General features: G+C 39.4%; 1 protein-coding gene and 1 long non-coding RNA gene across 3 annotated transcripts in view; one reads left to right on the forward strand and one right to left on the reverse strand.

Annotated features, from left to right (window-relative positions):
- The window catches only part of LOC111253193 (uncharacterized), a 29,622-nt gene extending 20,568 nt beyond the window's left edge, over window positions 1–9,054 (reverse strand). For both annotated transcript variants that reach the window (XR_015330217.1, XR_015330216.1), the window contains exons 1-2: window positions 8,928–9,054; window positions 8,309–8,427 (exon numbers count right to left, since the gene is read on the reverse strand). This is a non-coding gene — a long non-coding RNA (uncharacterized LOC111253193). The remainder of the gene's footprint in view (window positions 1–8,308; window positions 8,428–8,927) is intronic.
- LOC111253192 (gonadotropin-releasing hormone receptor-like) lies at window positions 162–19,508 on the forward strand. The gene is made up of 5 exons (XM_086992862.1): window positions 162–1,231; window positions 8,996–9,179; window positions 17,146–17,448; window positions 17,881–18,188; window positions 18,937–19,508. The coding sequence occupies exons 1-4, from the start codon at window positions 623–625 to the stop codon at window positions 18,099–18,101; spliced, it is 1,317 nt and encodes a 438-aa protein (XP_086848988.1). The 5' UTR covers window positions 162–622; the 3' UTR covers window positions 18,102–18,188; window positions 18,937–19,508.
- The last annotated feature ends 2,527 nt before the right edge of the window (window positions 19,509–22,035 follow it).

Consider the following 22,035-nt stretch of genomic DNA (forward strand, 5'->3'; position numbering starts at 1 on the left):
AGAAGTCCATTATCCGAAACAGATTGCTATATCCGGTAATATCTGAATGGTCACCGATTCCCTGTGATTAGGATGTATACAAATGGCAACCAGCACCCAGATTGAGTGTGGCAAAGACCTCATGTAGATCGAAGCCATTGTAATTCTCCCTGTAAAAAGTCTGTCCTTTCCCTCGCTTCAAGGAAAGGGAGCTTGAGCTCTCTTCCAATATGCGATAGGAAAGCTCGAACCGGGAAAATACTAGCCGGTAAGAGGACGCAATCTAGGCCAGAATGCAGACCAAGAAATGTCATGGATACAATATTTTGGCGTGGTACTTCCAAGGACACTAGGCGTAATCGTCAAATCACTCTTTTCGAGGATACGGTATGCACTATCGTGCGAGTGTCTGTGTGCGCAAGGGCATCTTCGACGAAGTAAAAAATAAGTTCTCGTAAACTTACACTGCGCCGTCCATATAATGACTCGTCCAATCGGTGCGCTATAACCAGGCTATCAGTTAAGCTCTACACACCAACGCGTCGAATACGTCTAATATATTGAATAGCGCCTCATCAAAAACAGTGGCACTGTAGGAAAAGTTTAATCAGGTTAAACATTTGCGGTCACTCGAGCCCACCGTATGGATTCATCGCACATACATTCGACCAGGCTGGAGATTATACAAAACTACCAGTTACCCGACTGTACCCCAATAAGCTCAGGGTCAGTATGCTTCTCGACAGTCAACGAAAGCACGATGCCAGCCGGAAATAAGGCAATCATCCTCGAAGAACAGGCTCATCTAGAGAAAGCTCCCCAAATGACTCAATGGGTTATAGTTCGTGTCGCGGTTTTAACTCTAATCGGCGGGGTGTCCTTACTCGCAAATGCAATGGCGTTGGCCTCGATTTTTAATATGCGACAACGTCGAATGTTATCGCATAGTTCAACCTTGTATATGATTCTAGCTCATATGGCTGTTGCAGACCTTCTAGTGACCTCTTTTTGTATTGTGGCCGAAGCCGCTTGGACGTACACTGTACAATGGCTCGCCGACGAGTCCATGTGCAAATTCGTCAAATACATGCAAGTGTTTGCCCTCTATTTGTCCACTTTCATCCTAGTAGTTCTTGCATTAGATCAACTGCTTATTGTGCGCTATCCGTTGCGGCGGGACGCGAATATCGCTTTGATTCGAAGAGTGATCATTTCTGCTTGGTTATTTGCTGCCCTTCTTTCAGTACCGCAGGTTGGTATACTACCTACTTGTGAAAAAGATAGCGAGGGTTAGGGCTTTGCATAGAATGAATTTTTTTGTCAAATGAAAAACTCTGGGGCAGTTAGGCGAATTAGCTATCCAGGTAGAAAAGATCGGTGTCATCGAGGACGTAAGGGACAATTTTTACTTTTCTCGAGGCTCAAGCTCTAGCACACGCTACTCTGACAAAGATATTCAGCTAACTCGAATACGAAAAATGGCTGGTACCTTTTGTATTGTAACTGAGCTCCTTTGTGTAGATAATGGTTTTTCAAGTTTGCCTAGAATTGAGCTAGCCTTTCTATGATCTCCAGGGCGATTTAGGGTTTTTTTTTTTTGTTTTTCTTTCTTTTATCTAAAATTTGCGTGTTTGATTAAGGACATAGTCATCGAATCTTAGAGAGGACTATTTTACCGGTTGGCCGATGCTTCGTCCAACGTTCATCGAGGTGTCTCATGATAGAAAAACAAATATGTATGTCGACGGATAATTATAATATTCCACCATACTGATTCCAACACCAGACTTCGAAAAAATATTTACTTGTAAAGCGAGACACTCGAGAAACCTTTGATGATACCTAAAAACTAGGATTCGTGGTACCTGTTTCGCTACGTTAGTCTAGCTGGAAATGTCAGGAGATCAAAAAATGTAAATTGGCAATTTTCTTTATGAAGTCAGGCAAAACATTTTACAGTTTATCCTAAACGGCCACCTACAGTTTCATATTCAAAGAGAACGATGTCTATTTTTTTCCCTTGAACAGTTTACAGAGACATAGTGCTATACACTAAACATGCTCGATCATTACGATATACGAAAAAAACTATGTTAAGTCTGCATCTACCGCTTCGATTACGGAACCAACCGTTTTTTGGCAACGCTAATAGAATTCTAAGACGTTGAAAAATAGAAAAACGCCTGTCTCTATCCAGATAAAGCTAAACATACGAACGAATCTTACTCCTATAGATCTACGGCTGTCAAATTGTATTAAGTTTTATACATGTATCAATCGTAAAAACTACACAATCGACTATTCTCATTCAGTACATTGCAGCCGAACGAACCTTTACTCAGCAGCAAACGCACACTTCTATCTCTAACATATTAGATTAGCTCAAGAGCTGTGATAAACACAAAAAAAGAAACTAGGACTATTTTGCGTTGTTTGATATACATCAGAGAAACGTCAATAGGACTGGCGGTGAGAGGTGTGGGGTAAACCGAATTCAGCTGTACATCGGGTCTGTCTGTCTGTCTGTCTGTCTGTTGCAATATAGACTTGTTAAACTTTCTCTCATGTTGCATATATATGTATATGCATATATACTGATTCGATTCTCATTATAGAACCCTATATATATACACTCAACTATAGAACTGTAGGCGAAGCATCTTCTCCTAAATCAGTGGATGCTTCAGTGATACAACTAGGCCATCAAATTAGTTCCAGGCATTCACATGAGCCTGCGAAACGTCTTTGTTATGGTCGAGCTGCTAGTTTTTAGTAGTCATGTCGTTCAGTAATGGTTTTAATATTCAGCATAATAAAATACCCATTTTTTTAAAATGTTCTTGTGTCTATGTATGTATATATATATATATGTGTATACATGGTAGTCTTTCTGATGCCGTAATGAAAAAACACTTGACGCTCGGGGTTTGGATCTTAGCGCAGACATAATTCGTAAGAGAACCAGCAGTGGGATGAAGTACCTAACGGTGGGACCGAACGTAAAACACAAACCATGCTATAGGAGAGAAATAGGCTTCCCCAAACCTCGTATGAACTGTTAAACAGTAAACATGCGTTTGTTGTTTGTTAGTATTTCGTATGAAAAATCAGAGTCGTTTTTCTAGTCGGAGATGAAAGAAGTAAACTGTCTATAGCTACACCAGCTCTGGCTGTACAATCAACTATGCATGAACTGAGTTGGAAGCTGCTCAGAGGCATTTCATTTCATTTCATTGAAGTTTGGATTCACGGTTTTTAGCAGGTTTATACTAGCACGATATCGACAAGAACACAGAAAATTCCATAAATGTTAATAAGGACTATCGCGGACGATTTGACGAAATATCCACCACCACCACCACCACCACCACCACCACCACCACCACCACCACCACCACCACCACCACCACCCACCACCACCACCACCACCACCACCACCACCACCACCACCACCACCACCACCACCACCATCATCATCATCATCATCATCATCATCATCATCATCATCATCATCATCACCATCGCCATCATCATCATCATCATCATCATCAGTTAGAATAAATGACAATCTTCGACGAAATCAGTATTTAGTGTTATGTCTTAAATTTGTATAGCGCGTCTTATAATAAGTTGGATTTGTTCGAATACCGCTAGTTAACGCCGAGATGCCCCTCCTGGCCGCTCTTTGATCCATCACTGAGATTCACCCTAAAACCGTTGAACTGTTCCAACTGCTTAACTTATTGAAAAATTACGTTCCACGGTAATTATATTTAGCTGAGCATGAACTTTCATTGCAAATTTTTCAGCTTTAAAAAGTAACAATAATATAATATAGTTTGAAACTACGTTATGTGCCCGGTCTCCCATAAGATAACTCAAGAACTTTAGCCAACAGGCCAATATATATATATAACGTATGAAGTCAAACAATAATGTCGGTCGCCTTAAGTCAGCGTGGGATGAGACTACCACTGTAGGCTATGAAGCGTTTGTTACGAATAAGTAAAGCATGCGGAAAAACAGATCGTATAATGATGATCAAGGACATAAAATCACAAAACTTTCAGGCCATTCTAATTATCATATGGCTCAAATATATATGCCGGGGAGGGCAACAGTTTTCTTTTTCGTTATTAACATATATATTTATATATACAAATAGTTGTGTTAGGATTATGCCGGCGTGAAGACAAACAAGACAAGAGATTAATCGGATTGGGAACTTTAGATAGTAACCAGACGTCTTAAACCACTCTTATGGTTGACACAATTGAAGAGGGTGCCAAAAGCCCTTTAAAAGTTGTCGAGCTTTTAATCCGGTAGGAGCCGGGCGTGTGCAGGTTTTTCAAGAAGACATATTAATGAACATGGTCTTAAAATATCTTAATTAAATATCTTAAAAGGAAGGAAAATTACTACTCTTTAGAAACGTGCCTGATCACCAGATACATTGGGTCTGCCTATTACGCAATTTCTGTGAATAAATAAAATTCTTCATAATTCCATTCGAGTTTTCAAATCATTGATCGATTACTCGGTCAATGTGGAAGATATAAATGCGTATAAGCAGATCTCAAGTACAGTCTTATCTGCAAATGAAACTCTAAGGGAAACTGATTTTCTAAGACAGAGTGCCCGAAAGGAAGGGGCAGGTGTTTAGACCCATCATAATCTAATGTATACCAATGTGTGGGAACACCGACTGCCAATCTACAACAATTATGTGCCTAATAAATTTGTGTACGAAGAAATTTTCCTTTCCTTTCCCTTATTCAGCTTTCTTTTAGAATGTCTATGTGAAAGGCAGGCGTCTGAAAAAATCAGCCTTCCTCAATATGCACAGCTAATATCAGCTATATATGAGTAAACTTAGCCGCCAAGATGACTGCCGTTAACATAATACAATGACAATAATTAGAATGGAAACAAGGACGCAGAACGTCGTTTCGCTGGGGCATTAGCGCCAAAAAAAGGTTTCGGCCCCTGGACAGACAGATAAACATTCCCAAATGGGTCTTACAGTAGGAATGAATAGTGCAAATACTTTCTAGCTTTAGCTCGACGAATACATTTTACGTTGACCCAGAGTTAACAAAACTACTCTTACCCAACCACGTCGTACCGCGGGCAAATCAATCAAATCGTTCTGCAAAACTAACCTACGATTTGCATAATTGCTATATAAAATTATTAAATAGGGGTGCCAGGATAAGTTCAGGAAGATAACTGTGAATAATTACTTGGACACTCTCTATTAATACTTAATTATGCCTGTCTAGTTTACATTGAATTACGTGCCGTGCAAGGACAACGTAAATAACCGTACCTTCAGTACCCTGTAATATACAGAACAGCCATTTTTGCTTGACTATGTATCGCTACATTCACTGTGCCATTATTCCCCTCTGACTAAAAGCAGATATGTTGTCCTATTGCTTCGTTGGCTAGCCAGACAGGGAACGACATGCACACACTTATTCAGCGAGGAGTTTACCAGGTGTAGAATAGGCCTGGTAAAACGAAAGGCGCAACAAGGATAATGTGCAAGTACTTATTATTAAGTTATTCCGCAACCGTAATTTTCTAGACAAGCCTTGTCTGCTGTTGTTGGAAAAGAGAAATAACATATGTAGCACAATTTACTAACTGAATAGAGAAATCGCATAGGATAGTATATAAAACGTATTTGTTAGCTGACCCTTGAACAACTTCCGACTCTAAAGTTACGGGAGAAATGCGCTCCAACATTGTATATAACGTATAAATATATAAAGGAAAGCAATACATTTAATACAGATTGTTCGTGGCATCGCTGTCTATTGATTCGATTTTTCGCGCGGAATTCGTCAAGTACGGATCTTCGGGTAACCAAAATGGATCTTCAAGGGTCTGTTGACGTAGCTCACTACAGTGACTCGTACATGAATTGAAATTAGTAACCTATGCAGTTATAATTGACAAACAGGTAAATTAAGCAAAAAAAAAAAACAAAAAAAAAGTAAGCAGAGAATTGTAATTGCCTACCACTATATGAATCGGTAGCGTATTGAAAGAACAAGAGATACAACAGATTTAGCTAGAAAGACCCCCGATTTTCCGGAAAATGCAACACTACCATTTGTGTGATGCTTTAAAGAAAACAAAATTTAAGGATTGAGAAAAAAATCGATACCCTATCATGAGATAAATGGCAGACTGTTTTAGTGACCCAAACGCGATCAGGTCTTTGTGAATTTGCTGACTGGACATGCTTCTTTGTCGGAGATAGTAGGCGCGAAAAACTAAAAGTTAATCAGTGCACTTGTTAGTAAAACTGCCTCACAATTTGTCCTTATACCGATAGAAAATTATACACCACTTCTCTTATAATTCATATAGCCTTAAAATTTGCTTAATTTAAACAACATAAGTGGGCAAACCGTTGCCATAAGCCTCGCTCATTCCATATAAAGAAACTACCTGTATATGAGCAATGGACGAGCTCAGTTATTAAGTTTTTTTCATTTATTTTCCTTTTTGACAGTTCACCGTATCGGACCCGCTTGATTAGTAAGTGGCTATATTAGAGCCGCGCCATCTTTAACGACCCTATTATACTTACATAACAACTGTTCATATAAACGGAAATGTCGTCTTTCAACAAACAAATCTTCCACTGATCCAGTGGATACGTTTCCCCTGACTCGAGAACAACAAGCACAACCGCCCAATCCATATTACATGAAAGAGTTAAAAAGAACAAACGAAAAAACCAAATAAAGAACGTACGAAAGCCATAATAGGTACGTGCAAGGTCGACGCTTCCGTTTACCGATCCCGGTCTTTCCAACAGCCTGCCGCCGGCGTAGGCGCGGCCTGTCTCCACTTTAGCTTTCTTATGATAAAGCGAAAACTGTTCATTATGACGTTGGGAAAATGACCGCAATTTAACCAAGTGGTTATAACCGCAAGATGAATATATATATATATATATATATATATATATATAATTACAACGGAAACAAATGTGCAATAGCACAAGTGTTACGCACATATAGACGGTGGACGATCAATGTGCATACTTTATCATAATAAAAGGCCATATGGTCGGAATTATATATCTGAAATCTAAAATGGTTATCTAACGAATACCGATAAAACAATAGGGGCAGCAAGTTAAACAAATAACTCTTTTGCTAGTTTGATAACTTAGCCTTTCAGATGAGGTGCCGATTCAAATTAAGAGGTAAGTTTAGTGTCGAGCATTTCTAAACGATACAAACTTTTTTGCCTATATTCACTGTTCGATACTAATCTAAAGCTAAATAATAATTAAACACTTGATTCTAAACCCAGCTCCAGGGTAGTCGCAATTGATCTCTTGACCCGTTGCCGAAAATACCCAGCCTTCCCGATGCTCAACGTGTCTAATGAAAGCGTACAGAGAGTTTTTGGGGTATGCTGCACTTTCCATTTCAATTCCCACAGAAGAATGCACGTTTACCAAAAGAGACATATCAGACCGTATATATAGATATACGGTTCAATTTTTACCGCTTGTCGGTACTTTATGCTAGTTTTTCTATACATGTATACTCAGATAAGACCAACTTAGATATGATTGAAGATGACTGCTACTCAATCAAGTGGAGGATATGTTCCCGATGACACCCACACGATTCCAACAAACAGTGGAAATATTTGCCTATTGTCGTCTTATTTATGTATTTCATTGCTCCTTTAAATTTTCAGTTTTTTTCTTCGATTGCAGCTGACCTATGCTTTGTCCTTGTGTAAAACAAAGCAGTCCAAATTAACTAGATGCAAGTGAATTATAGATAGGGGAGTACTGCGCGTGCCCGTAAGGTGTTCAGGGCAACATAAGTAGCCTCACTAATTAGGCCACACCCGTCGTGCAGGATGTACTATAATTAGCTAACGATGGTCTAGCCATGGTGATTGATCCTGCTCGTTATATAAAAGTATTTGTGCCGTTTTGTTATGTCAGATAGGTTCGTATAGAATGAGTCTGTAAACCGATCATTTCGTAGAGACGCTTCTTTCATGTCAACTTTAAGGATTGAGAAGTTAAAACAATTAGCGCTAACTGAACATGATCAGCTGATTCTGCTTATAGCTGTTTCCAAGCTATAAACATGTGGCGCTCACTGCAGATGTTATATAATGCTGATACGGCCAAGGACAAGCAGTTTTTAAAATGAGAATTTGGCTAAATGGAACTTGTTTCATGTAGGATAACATTTTCAGAAAAATTAATCAACGTAACATGGCTGCATGATCAGCTATAAGAGCCTAAGTTAGATATCGACAGGTGATGATCGAGTACCTTCCTAGGCGAGCGTTGAGCGAAGCGTACGCACAAGCAGATGCTGGCGTTAACGATGCCGGCTGCCAGATGATGTTGTCGAAGATAGTGGCATGTCTGACGAGCTCGCTTCCCGTTTCCTTATCGCAAAATTAAAAAAAAAAAGGTTATGACGGCGGCATTCTCGGCTGTCAACGAAGATGGTCGACGGAATACGTGCCCTGCATCCATCAGCATTCATACGCGTATCAACTCGTAGAAAGTAAACGGTTATCGAGAAAAATTTCAATACACAGCAAGCACAAATAGATTCTTCTAAGTATCCCCTTATATATTCGAGCTAGTGAACAGAATGGAAATAGCGAAAGTTTTATTATAAGAATACCTATCAGAAACCAGTTGGGGGCAAAAAATACACGTGATTTTCTCTCGTTTTTTTTTTTTATTTATGTTATATATATTTATGTTAAACAAGCTGATACGATTACATCTCAGCAATGCTTTGTAAGAACGCTTTTATTGCATGAGTGCATCTACAGCAGTTCCTTGTCGGCGTAAAATTACTAGATAAAAATGGGCTTTGCCATCAACAATATGGATCACACACACGCGTAACGAACGTTAAGTGGCAAGTCCAAACCTGAAGCTTAATACTGCCTGATGGTAAGCGTGCTTTTATGGTAAATGACCTTGTGATATATATTCCAGGTATTTATTTTTCGTGTGGTCCGCGGCCCGTTTGAGGAAGAGTTCTACCAGTGTGTCACGTATGGCTTCTATACGGCCCCTTGGCAAGAGCAACTTTACACATCGACCTCGCTGATTCTCATGTTCATGCTTCCATTAACGACGCTGGTGGCCACGTATGCCGCCACGTTCCATACCATTGCAAGTGAGTTGTTACGTGCAGCGAGCCATAAGCGTATTGCGGATTACGTCAATTAGCTAACTATTTTCTTCTATGTATATATATGTGTCTGATATTCGTGTTTCTGATAGTTCGCATTGTGTACAAACTATTGCTTTCTTTCGCGATAGTAAATTGTGTACCATTCTATCATGAATTTCTACGTAGCACAAAGGGTTCCGAAGTAACACGAAGACCGAAGGCCGTCAGTAGTACATATTTGCTTTCTCTTGAAGCAGTGACGAAGTTGTATGTAGATCGGAGAGGCATACGACTACGACCAGCTAGATTTTGACATACGATTATGTTTCTGTAATCCTAACTCTATTTTAACACTACACACAATGAATCCATAATATAGATGTGCGATAACATACATATAACGGTTCGTATATATGTCTTTTTGTATGCTAAACCTACTGATAGCGATAATACATTTGAATGCTACTCCAGAAATGTATACGTAAATAAAAGCCCGTATATATAAGGCTAGAGCGAACGCCTCTAGCAGCGAACATGCGTACGTACTATATATATATATATATATATATATATATATATATATATATATATAATACCTTTTTTATTTATATAGGTTCTATGGTATGTTTTGCATATATATATATATATTTGTTCGTACATAATGCATACTAAATTTATTCATGGCTTCATTGTCGTATCATTGGAACTCGGCCGCTTGTGTCTATGGTAAATAACTATTGAATTAGTTCTGGTCACAGTCGACACGGATCATAAGGGAGCATCATACGATGCAGTTACTGAGCTCTAGATTCGATTGACGGAAGCGAAAAGTAGATAGTATTTACTAATACTATTACCCAGCTACTTTCTTTTTTAAGAAAGTAGGACTATAGAAACCTGCCGGTGGGTGCAGGGTCGTAGGCGAGGAACGTCATATGACATCGAGCACAGAGTATGCGAGGTCTATCGTTGCCAATGGCTGCAACTGTTACTTGGTTAGGATAAAGTACGGCTTCATCACTGAGTAGGTCAGGAAACAAAGATGTTGTCCGTGTGACCGTGGTTGAATTGGGCAGGTCAACTTGTGGTTCCGATGTGTCGATATAATTATCTAGAAAGAAGTGATTTTGCATCAAAGAAAAACCCGTCCGTAATTAGAGTGAAGAACCTATATCCTTGTATAAGTAGTGCACAATGAAGAAAACAATGCCTATTCACCAACATACAGTTAAGTTAGTTAGCACAGAATATGATTGACGCGGCAGGTTTCATTAAGCTTTCTATGCAACACTGGTGCTAGGTCAATTTAAAGGCAATAAAGGGGCGAGACAATCACTGCGACCATAAATTGAGGCTGTTTTGAGACAGAGTTAGGTAAGCAATTTAATAGACTCGGCTCAGGCGATTGATTTGGCCGTTTTGTTCCTGTTGCTAACGGGTTGCCCCAGAGCGATTCTCGAAGAACTGTAATAACCGTCGATTTCAACGGCTGAGGGCACAAATAAGCATTTTCAATGATGTTTTTTCAAACATTAAAAAATTGATTTTATTTAAAAAAAAAAAACGTATCGAGAGAAACACAACACGATGTAGGTATATTGGGTTATTTAGAAACGAACGTTTAGGAACAGGCTATATGGGCGGGAAGCATTCTTCATAACAACATAATAAATAACGTGTTACACAAAGGGAACTGAGTTTTCGTAGTTTACTAGAATTGACCCAGGGCTGGTCCCGCCCATACCGGTTCGTCATACTTGCAGCTTTGGGTTGCATGTAGACGTATGGAATTAATAATATTGAGTAACTCCTGGCCGGGCCAGGAGTGTTATCCGTTGCCCTTAGGTGCAGGGGTATATAGTTCCTGGGAAACGAAATCAAAACATTCGTTTGTTACAGCAGTTCCCCGAAGATGAATTAATACGGACAAAACGTGCGAATTAGACCTCACTGTACGCTAGCAGTCTACGTAATTGCTAGTGGCTGTTTGCTAATATTGCAATTGCTAGGTAAACAACGTTTTAGTGAAACAAAAAAATCTCCGTGGTCTGAATAAAGTGCCGTACGTATCGTATGCCCATAGAGCTTTATGATTCAATTTATTATAATTCAATGTGTAAGCATAATTGAAGGAGTAAATGGTAGGCGAGGTGCGGTATATAGTACGCCATGATATGTTAGGGGCATTTATGATCGTTTCCAGAAAAAGCTATCTTACCTTTTTTGTACACTGCCTCTAACTAGCTATGGTGCTAATCATTAAATGTTCTCACGGGGAGTACCGTCACCCAAAGGGGCATTTTAAGGAATCGGCTTACGTAAGCAACCGTTTCGCAACTATTCCACTTCCACAGACGTGGATAGCGCAAGTTGCGACGACAATTTGTGTGTTGTGGCTCTATTTCCTGTATTCTATCACGGTAAAGCTTCGAAAATGTGAAAGTACCCTATAGAGCTATATGACGCGCAAACACTAGCAAGCAGTGTCACGCCAACCGCCAAGTTGGGCACGATCAGCTTCTCAGCTTGCCGAATCCCCGTTTCTAGTAAAATTATTGCGGATGTTTATTTTTATATATTTGAATTCGCTAACAACCTTATTGCAGCATAAGAAAGACTCAACACTGTTACCCTGAAAAAGAACACGGACACGCTGCATTTTTGAGGGGTTTGTTTGGTTGCATGTAGCAATATTTATCCGTAATGCATGATTGTCGTGTTAGATTAGTTCATTTTACCCTTATTACGTGCGTACCTTACACGAAACATGATATTATAGTTAAGCTTGGCAGAAGAATTTCGTAAAAAAAGGTGCCCATTCCGAACAGGGAGTTGAGGCAGAAAAAAAGCATAGACAAACCCTGGGAAAACGTGATCCAGCTCATTATTGTCAAACGGCTTTTGCTAAAGTATAAATTTTAGCGTACGCTTCCTTGGGGCATAGCACCATTAAAAATAACACCACTCGATAGCCGACCTGTGATTCGCTAACCGATGTATAATCTTTTATTCGGATCCACTCGGTGCAGCCTGCTCGGTCCTACATCAAGATATATGGCAGACAAGTTAGAAATCGCGGCTTGGTTAATATTTTTGTTAAATTATTAGGGTAATTTTAAATTAAAGGCAACAATGTGCAGCTGTTTTAGACTTCATCGACAAAAGTCAGCATAGTCCTGGGCGAGCAGATACGTCCGGCCTGCGTAGTCGAATAGAATTTTAGTACTCGCCGAAATAGGGCCCAAAAAAAATCTGTGTTTTTGGTAACTGCTCGTGCTAGTGGCGTTTGTTGAACTCGAATATGAAGAGTCCAAGCAGCGATTCGACCATCAGGATTTTCCAGCATTAATAATCAGAAATGGATACAAATCCTATCCGAAGATGAGTGATATATGTGGGTGAAAGTCTTTACTTGGAAGTGTCTGTGTCTATATGTTTAAGTTGAATCACATTGTTGCATTGCATGCAATAGAACTATGTCCGTATTTAAGTTTATAGGTGCCTAAATATTGAAGTTTCGATCGTTGGATGCAGTCACACTTTAAGTAAACCACTGAAATTGAAAGCCATTCACAGATCAGTGACCGAGAAAAAGAGGAACTATATAACCCCTATTATATAGACTATCGACGTACTTCATGTCAAAATAAAACGTAGTATTGGCACCTTTTTTCAACTGAAGCTTATAAATTAGTCAATGTGATTACCGAAGTAGACGGAAAAGTGATCTGATCAGATGACAGTGGCTTGATATTGTATCTCCTAGGACGCCTTCTTCTATCTCAGATTGTCCTCGTTCATTATGGCGGGGTCGGAAGGAGCATATATTCCTATCTAACGTACTGTGCATGATCGATTTTTGTACTTTCATGTCTTTATAAGTCTGTAGTGTAAACAAAAGATGCGATATAGAAAAAACACCAAACAATAAAACTTATCCTATTGGACCTATTAAAGAACGTATATTTTCTTTCAGACGTGTGCACTCCACCCTCGAACCGAAAAACAATAAAAGCGCTTTCATAATTGCTTTAACAAAATCTACTTTATTTTTTCATTGGGTTTTTTAATAATAATAATAATAACGACAATAAAAGCAATAGAATAATACTAATAACACTATAATCTCGGTTCGACTTCCTTAGACGCCTGTACATTAGTGTGCACATACATATTCAACTTTTTTCCCTTGGCCTATATGCAGAAAGACCATTTTCTATTAGTGATCGCAATGCGTCCCACCTTAAAGTTTTACGTTTAATTTGTTTCGTGACAGATATAGCATACACTAATGATGCTCATCAAGATCCTTCAACTATCATCATGGCAGTTTTGTATTAAAAGTAAGTTCACAGATAGTCATCTCGCTTACAATTCTAAGTAAATCATCAATAAACCATCATCAAGAAGTTCGACTGCTTTTTTGCCTTCCAAAATGAACCGATACAACGAAATAGAAGGGGTTGTTTAACGTAAGTTCCAAGGCTAACAGGGGATCTGCACTAACGACGCTTTTTCTTATTGGCCCTCAGGTTGTTGAAACCGGTCTTAGCATTCGCACTATCAAAAGGGGTTAATAGTCGACTATCCAATATGCATGAGTATATCATACTGTCGCGCCTGCTTTTACGTACACGCACACTGAACTCTTGCGTACATCCGAACTGCACGGTCCCGTTTGACGCGTTCAAGTTTATTTAGCGACTTTACGCGATGGCACGACGGCACAATACGTTAACAACTAGCGTACTATTCTTCTTTTTTCTATTTTCAAAGAATCACGCACACAAGTATGCCTAGCGGCGGTAACGCATCGGCGCTTACCTGCCAGTAGCAACGCGTTGGCAAGAAATTCAATTTCATGCTGTTTAAGATTTCCAATATGCTTTTCATTGCTCAAGTCAGGCTTGCGACTTTTCACCTACCAGTCAGAATCATACACGTCTGAATTGCTGTGAAAACGGGTAACTTCAATTGACCAATATACATTGAGCCGTGTTCGTAGCCGGGTTATGCAGTTAAGTTATTCCTTCCTATCGATCCGATTATAATCTAATGTCTAAACAGGTGTACGAAATGCGGGACCTGCGCTTTTACCGATGAGTGTTCAGGCTAGGGTACGACCTTAGAGAGGCTACTAGCTCTGTTTACCTACATATATGGCTCAGACTCGGCCTATTGTTGATGACGTTTGACTATGCCGTATTTGTTAAATCAACTGCTATATTAAAGTTCGTTGTAAAATCCACGTATCTACCACTTTGAAGTTATCTCCATTTCATAAGCCGGTGAATTCACAGCGATGTCTAGTTGGAAGGCCACTGTGTCCGTTCTAACTGTACCTGAATTTTGTCTCGCAAAGCTTATCGTTTAACGGCAGAGACTCTCCGTTCACCCGTTTATCTTTATCTGCCCATACCTTTATCCGGCGAGTCAGATACAGGCAGACACTGAACAAAAAGTTACCTGGATGTTCAATTACGTTTAGTCAACATCGTCGTTGGATCAGCGGGCGCCATCGAAGGGCTTGCTTCTTAGTATTTCGTTAGTCGACGCATAGGTACAGCACCGATTTTTTCGATTTGATAAGCGCCAAAGTATGTCAATAAGTATCATCTATTATTGTACTATTAACTATTTTAAAGTTCTTTGGTTTCCTTTTATGGGAGATGCATGTAAAGGCAGGTGTACAAAAGTGAAATTGTCTATGGGGTTAAAATTTGGCAAGTTTCACGTTAGCTAGAAATGTGTCTTACGCAGTCGCCAATGGCGGTGCCTTTTAGCTGGCAATGGCAACGATATTCCTTGTTGATGGACGTATTTTTATTTTTTTAAATAGAAGACAATTTTATACCGGAAACTACCCAACAAGCATAGTAAAGTGCTGCTGTTTTTTAGCTATTCGATTTTTGTATTTCGTTATATTTTTTCATACACTTTCGCTCGTAGCGTAGGTTTCTCTTGCGATTTGAAATGGACTGTACAAAGTAAGTTCTCACAATCTTAACTGATAGTAACCTTAATAGCAGTGTAATAGTAGTTAAATTCATTAAAATCTTTCTTATGAGACAACTTTAAGCCTTTTGCAGGCGAGCCCGTACGCTCTGGCTAAACTCATTAACCAAAATGACATCAAGAGCTATCAGGGCAAAGTAAGCCTAAAACAGATCAATAACAACTAGTGTTTGTAAGAAACATTAACTGAGTTGTTTATCTGTCGGCAAAAGAGTTCGCTTAAAGCAATAGATATCTGGATGTGAACATACTGCTACTTTAGGACAGGCTACAATTTCCTGAATTGAGCCTGTAGTCTCCCGATGGTCAAATGTCCTTTATCTATTACCACACATGCAGTGCAAGCACGTACTGAGATCACCCTATTTTCGGCATAATATTAAAGCTTTGATACGGACTTTTTGGCAAAATACCCATATGGAATATTTTTGCAAACGACCTCAAAGGAACGCAACCCAATAGCTGTCTGAAGCTCGCAATACCCTATCATCCCGAACAAACTGCTACTTTAGTAATGATACGATTATTGTTGCTTGGAAACGAGAACTTTCTGTATAGCATCGGCGAAGTCGACGGCTCCTCGGATACTGATCAGCTATGTTAGAAAAGTGAACGTCGGATGACATTTTGACGAGTCTAGACACTTTAACGTCCGGGTAATCAGTCGCGTCCGTCAGCCGATGTATCTGATCACCTCATCACTCTGCCAAATTATAGACTTCTTTTTTTTGGGGACTGACGCCCCACAAATGTGTTAGCAGTTGGCCGATCTTTCCGGACCATTCGATTTTGTTGCCTTTACGAATATTTTTCAATCGGCAAATAACATAGCAACCGTCCATTTTCGGTGCGTTCGTTTCAGAAAAAGTGGCTAAAAACTGAGCTCTTCAGCTGGTTCAGGATATTTAATTAGCTGGGATATCAGAATCATGCCATTATTTAGATAATCGATAGCAAGAAAATAGGTTGGTGTTGGTATATGAGGCGAAGCGAGTAAACTATATGGCGGGACTAACCGTTTTCTATACGGTGTTAGTACGATTAAATCTGGATAGTGTATTTCCCCACGTGTACAGGACAAACATTGGACAAATTACCGGAACACATATGCTTCAGATTTTTATAGTTCTCTTACCTTTTAGTTACTAACAGTGCCTGATAGACGAGGTCAAAGTAAGCACCAGTCTAGGAAAAGAGACTCTCACAGACATACTGTCTTTCTGACAGTTCGTCTGTCCTTCACCAAATTACCGAGAATTTACCGAAAATTATAAATGACGTTTCTAGTTAATAACTATACGAAGATTGGCTAGCATAATGTTACGTTTTTCCGTCTGTCAATTAATGAACCTGTAGGATAATGTAATCATTTTGAGTCTATTTTTCCAAAAGCGCGTATCAGGTTAACCGAAAACCGAGCTTACGACTGAGTGTATGACAAAGTCTAGAAATGACAAAATTGATTGAAAATCCTTCAAGTCTATTACGCAACAAGCTCCCTTCATTGATGGGTCTTCGCTGTCTGAGGGGCCTTAGTCAGCCCAGATAGGATCGCTGTATGATATGAATTCAGCCCACATCATCGCGTATACACGATCTGCGTCAATTATATGTATCTTTTTTTTTTACATATTTACTTTATTAACCTAAAGCTTTGTAAGGTTTAAACAAGTTTGCCCTGACAAGAGCTATTCCAACGACATACAATACATGGTGCGCATACGCGTAATATTGGTCATAGAGAGGTAACTTGCTTGGTGTTGCTAATGGAGTAATTGACATTTTTATTCAAAGAATATCAGAAGCTGAACGAGAACCTTTGATTTGGAGGACGTGACATATAGAAAAAATCTAGTCACAATTAGGTATGGTACATACGTAGATGAAAAATTTAATCTTTGAAGATACGTACGAACAAAACAAATTATAGATCTAACGTGCGCAATCTTTATAGATCTTCCGCCACTTCCAGGGGCAATCGTCAGTTCTAAAGCGAGCGAGAGAGGCATTATTGTGACATCACGTCCCAATGGATTAGTCCAGAGCAGTTCCCCTTGCGAAGGCCATTCCATGGAAGCAACGCGGCGTCGTCTTCTGGCAAAAGCGAAAAGAAAATCGCTCATGATCACTATCGTTATTGTGGCAACGTTCGTCATATGCTGGACCCCGTACTATGCCATGATGGTTATCTTTATTTTCAATCTCGACCCAGACCAGCGAATCACGGGCGAATTGAGCTCTGCAATATTTTTCTTCGGTATGATTTGGGAACTCGTCGAAAATACTATGTTGCACAAACGGCCAATACCTTGTTTACTCCAGTTGAATCCACGACTCGTATTATCAAAATACTCAGCGCAATATGTAACGCATCAATGCTTTTTTTTGTTTTTTTAGGTTCAAAGGTTTCTTATTCATAGTATGATAGTTACATAGTTATTTCGTAAACCTTCAAGATCTAGTGACAAAGCCAGGGTTGATTAGTTGTTGTTTCGGTATGGCAAACATTCGTCTACTCCGAATCGTGATTGATACAATAATTATATATAAATTATTTGCTCACAAGCCTCAAGGCTTTGAAAGGTTTTTGGAACCGGCAGCGGGTTGTACTTCAGCTAACTGACATTAATATAACAAGTATAAATATATATATATATACTTGTGACTCAATATATGTTTGCATTTCTAGGGAGTTCAACTGCAATGATTAACCCTGTCATCTACGGCGCCTTCCACCTACGGCGGCCTTCGCTTCGGAGACGCCCACATAGGACACAAACAATGACATCGCACATTATTGCCAATGGCAACCTTCCACCGATGGGTGCTCAGGAAAACGCCTGTATCAATAATGAGCTGAAAAACAACCTTTCTGTCCAAAGTGTAGAACCGGCTCATATGTCTCGGTGAATATTCCGACGCAGTTTAACGACGCGAAAATTTTGTCTTCATTAATATGCTATGGCGGACCATGCAAACAAAGCAATGATTCTGAAGGCAAGTATAATGTATATAAAGAAGAACATAGGATAGTTTGCTTAAAGCTTCAACACAACCTGCATAAATGTACTAAACGTCCTATTGATAACATTGTAACCCAAAGTAATATAAAAAACACTCTCCATTTTGCATGTTGCGTAGGCCAAAATCGGACTGTTTCCACCAATGGTGCAGTGAGTCCTACTTTAATGCGTAATGATTCGTTGTGCGATGTTAAAAATGTACGTTATGAGTTAGGCTTTAACGGCACAGGCCATATAGCCTGGGTGAGGAGCACCTGACATGGCCAGTTTTACTATGCGGTGACTAAAGCTACAGAACTCTGTCAGCCAACGGAAAACTGAAAATAACAGAAAGCATGGTGTCTTAGGCGGCTGGTCGGAGCTTAAAACGATCCATTCTGCCCTACATGCTGCCATGGGTCCTTGGTACCGTTCAGCACTGAGAACCAACATTCTTTTAGAAGTCAATAAATATCTCCTGGTTAAGGATAACAGGTTAATCAAGAAATAGTGCTAGGGCAAACTGCATGTTCAAGCCTGCTTAAACATTGATCCCTCTTGCCAAAAGAATCAGTTAAAATAATTACAAAAAGTAGGTACACTAAAAGTGTAGCGCATTGGCCTTTGTATAAAACGTTTGTTAGAAACTGCATCGGCTCAAAAATTATATTCGAAATTTACGCGCGTGTGACTTATTAACTACAATCTAACACTTGAATAATTTTCCTTTGTAAATTTTACAGCTTAAGGCAGCTCTCCGATGGGATTTTGCATGACTACATACAAATTGTATGCATGTACGAATTATGTATCTATTCCATGTACGTCATCTGTAGAAGTTTACCTGTTGTGAGGTATCCTAGAAAACTACGTCAGGTATCGTCTTCGAAAAACTATATTTGTATTTGCAAATCGAGTCATTTTTGGGTCTAGGAAAAACATTCAGAAGGCAATGAGAAGCGGATTTAGCTATAAACATAGTAACACAATAGAAAAATCGTACGAGTTGCTAAGTTACTTTATAACGCCAATCCAGGCTAAGCATTGTTTATACAACTGCTCCGCATCGTTGTCAAGTACATACCAGGTTCTAAGGCATCTACCCATGTTAGAATCATTGATACATAAAGATGATCTTAACAGCTTAAGTAAGTAAATGTACGGATAGTTCAACAGAGATAGAGGTAAACAAAGAGATAGAAATGAAAGCTACGAAGCTGGATCTGGACAGGTTGTGGCTTGCATGGTAAGGTCCAACTAGATATTGAATTCGGAAGTTATGGGGGCTCCAAGCCAAAGATGCGTCAAAAAACCATTCGAGTAAATATAGAAGATTCTATACAATAAATTATACATTTTCTATAACCTTGACAAAGCGTCTTCAATTGGCTCAGTCCACGAATAGTTGAAGGTGAAACAAAAGCATTAGTAACTATACTTTAGAATTATAAGGCAGCCAGAATCAGTCCTAAAACAACAAAGGACGAAGGCATATTGGTCGACTTTTTGGCGAAGGCTGGACATGTCCTTTCTATTCCCGCTTCCAAAAACCTTTATCTGTGCAAACAATGTTTTCACGGAGGACACTGCTAATAATTTCTTCTAGTATTTACGCGGCGAGTCTGATGCTCTGATCAGCTCATCGACTGAATCATCGATTATCTATCTAGCTTACAAAGCCAACGGAATGAATAGCACTAAATCATGACTGACGTTCTTTCCTGACGGACGGGTTTACTTACTGCTTGCCTAAACTCATATTTTTGTTCTAATTATTCCAGCCGGTCTATGAACGTAAGCTCGTCGGGCAGAGCGACGTAAACTAAAGTGAACAACATGTTTTCTCTATCATAAACTTGCGTTTAGTTCGGGATCAGCTTTATGGCATAAAACAATGTGACTGTTTACGCGGCATATGAAGAAGGAAGTCGTCTGCTAATTACACAGTCCGCTCTAGTTTTTAGGATGTGTAATCATGAGATAATAACTAGGCTTTCAGGCACTGAAATAGTTCAGTCTGAGAAATGAAAATCATAACTTCTTTTCGGAACTAACTATCCGTGTAGATATGCACGGAGCGTATCGATACGTTATCTGTCTGATAGAGCACCTAACGGCGGAGTCGACCATAGAACGCGAAGCATTTAGACGAAATAGGACCAAACATTGGGGACCACAAAGTTGCCTCTTATTCAGCGTTCGACAATCCTTTCATTGCCTATCGTATAGCAGCCCTTTGGATCTTGCACGTCAAACTGTCTGTTATTAGAAAGCGTAATGGGGTCATAGTTCACTTTTTGATTGCCTATGCCGTCTTCCTCTATAGTGCTTTTTCTTTTAGTCGAAATCGACCATATCAACCTTATATAGGTTTCTTTCACCAGAGCACCAGGGTTCTTTCTCTATCTATTAATGATAACGGAGTAAACAAGAAAAATCGAAAAAAAAAGATTAAGCAAATGATATTGGTTATGAAGCTATTTTGATTTCATCTATTCCATGATAGTCCCTTCAAACGGCAGCTTTTTTTATTTAAAGTTCGTTCGTCCTACCGTAATTTACTTTAACTACATCAAATCTTTTAGGCCCCGTGGCTGTATTAGTCCGTACGGGCAAGCACAATAAGGCAAGATCAAGATGATCTGGAAATCTGTTGACCGCCGTTCGGCACGCTCAAGGACCCTCAAAGACCCCTCGTTCGGACGCTCAAGGCAACGCTCATCTTTACGAGTGCTACATTTAGGGATGCCCGCTAGCGATCTATCAGTTTCAAAGTATGATAAGTGCCACGAATTCTTCTATGCTACAAATGCACGTTGCCAAAATCATATTGCAGAGAGTAGTGCTCATTGTTTTGTGTTTTTACGACCACCTCGGAGTTTCTTTTTTACAAGTTTAAGATAGTTTTTTTTTTTTACAGGAATCGGGCGTGGTTGTTGAAAATTAATGCCAGGTATACCCTTTTAGTTCCCCAGTTAGACAACCCCCTAATAACTAACTAACCCCAGACTTTGCTTCTAAAAAAGGGCTTCAAAAAAGTCCAGTCTCGCCAAATCGTATAAGCAGGACGAGGGTAGTCGGCCACAATCATATAGTTACAAAATTTGTTTTTCAGTAATCGTTCAGTGGCCTATGACACTACCTCGTTAAAACAACATATCGAGTGACCAAGCTCATCCAGTTTCGGCTACGAAGTTTCCATGACGAGAATCATAAACACTTATGTAAAAAAAAAAAGACTGTGGTAGTATTTCCTACCTAGAATTCACACTATATGGCCAACTTAATATAATACTTATTTGCAATCAACTAGCTAGAATAAAGAGACTGTTTGGTGTGGCAGTTTCACCGGCCCAGGCAATTGCAGACGCGAATCACCTGAGAAAAGCATTTATGGACAAAATTACGACCGCGTCGCAGCTGCCCTCTCATGTAATGCATTGTATATATATTTGCTTCGCATAATTATATAACGTTCTAACATGCGCATAAAAGTCTGAAATCTTGTGCCAGCTGATTCTTGTAGGACGAGCACCGAGGTCTTCGTGCTGCAATAATCATTGCGATTGAAGAGAGCTTTATATATTCGGGTGCTTTAATATGTTCTCAGTTACTGTATCAAAGACATATAACTTGCGGCTTATCTTGAATCTCATAAAAAGCAAGAGATACAGATGTAGTCGTTTTAAAGCTTTGCGTAGAACATTCCTTGCATGTGCTGCATGCCTATTATGCAGTATTTTTAGGAACTTCAAACTGTAATAGAGCTTCTACAGACAAAAACCTAACAACGTATTGCTACCTATGGTAAATCATACAGAGGATTTGCCAAGCTAGTAGGC

The sequence above is a fragment of the Varroa destructor genome, unplaced genomic scaffold (genome assembly GCF_002443255.2).
Source record: "Varroa destructor unplaced genomic scaffold, Vdes_3.0 BEIS01000006.1, whole genome shotgun sequence".
Lineage (NCBI taxonomy): Eukaryota > Metazoa > Arthropoda > Arachnida > Mesostigmata > Varroidae > Varroa > Varroa destructor.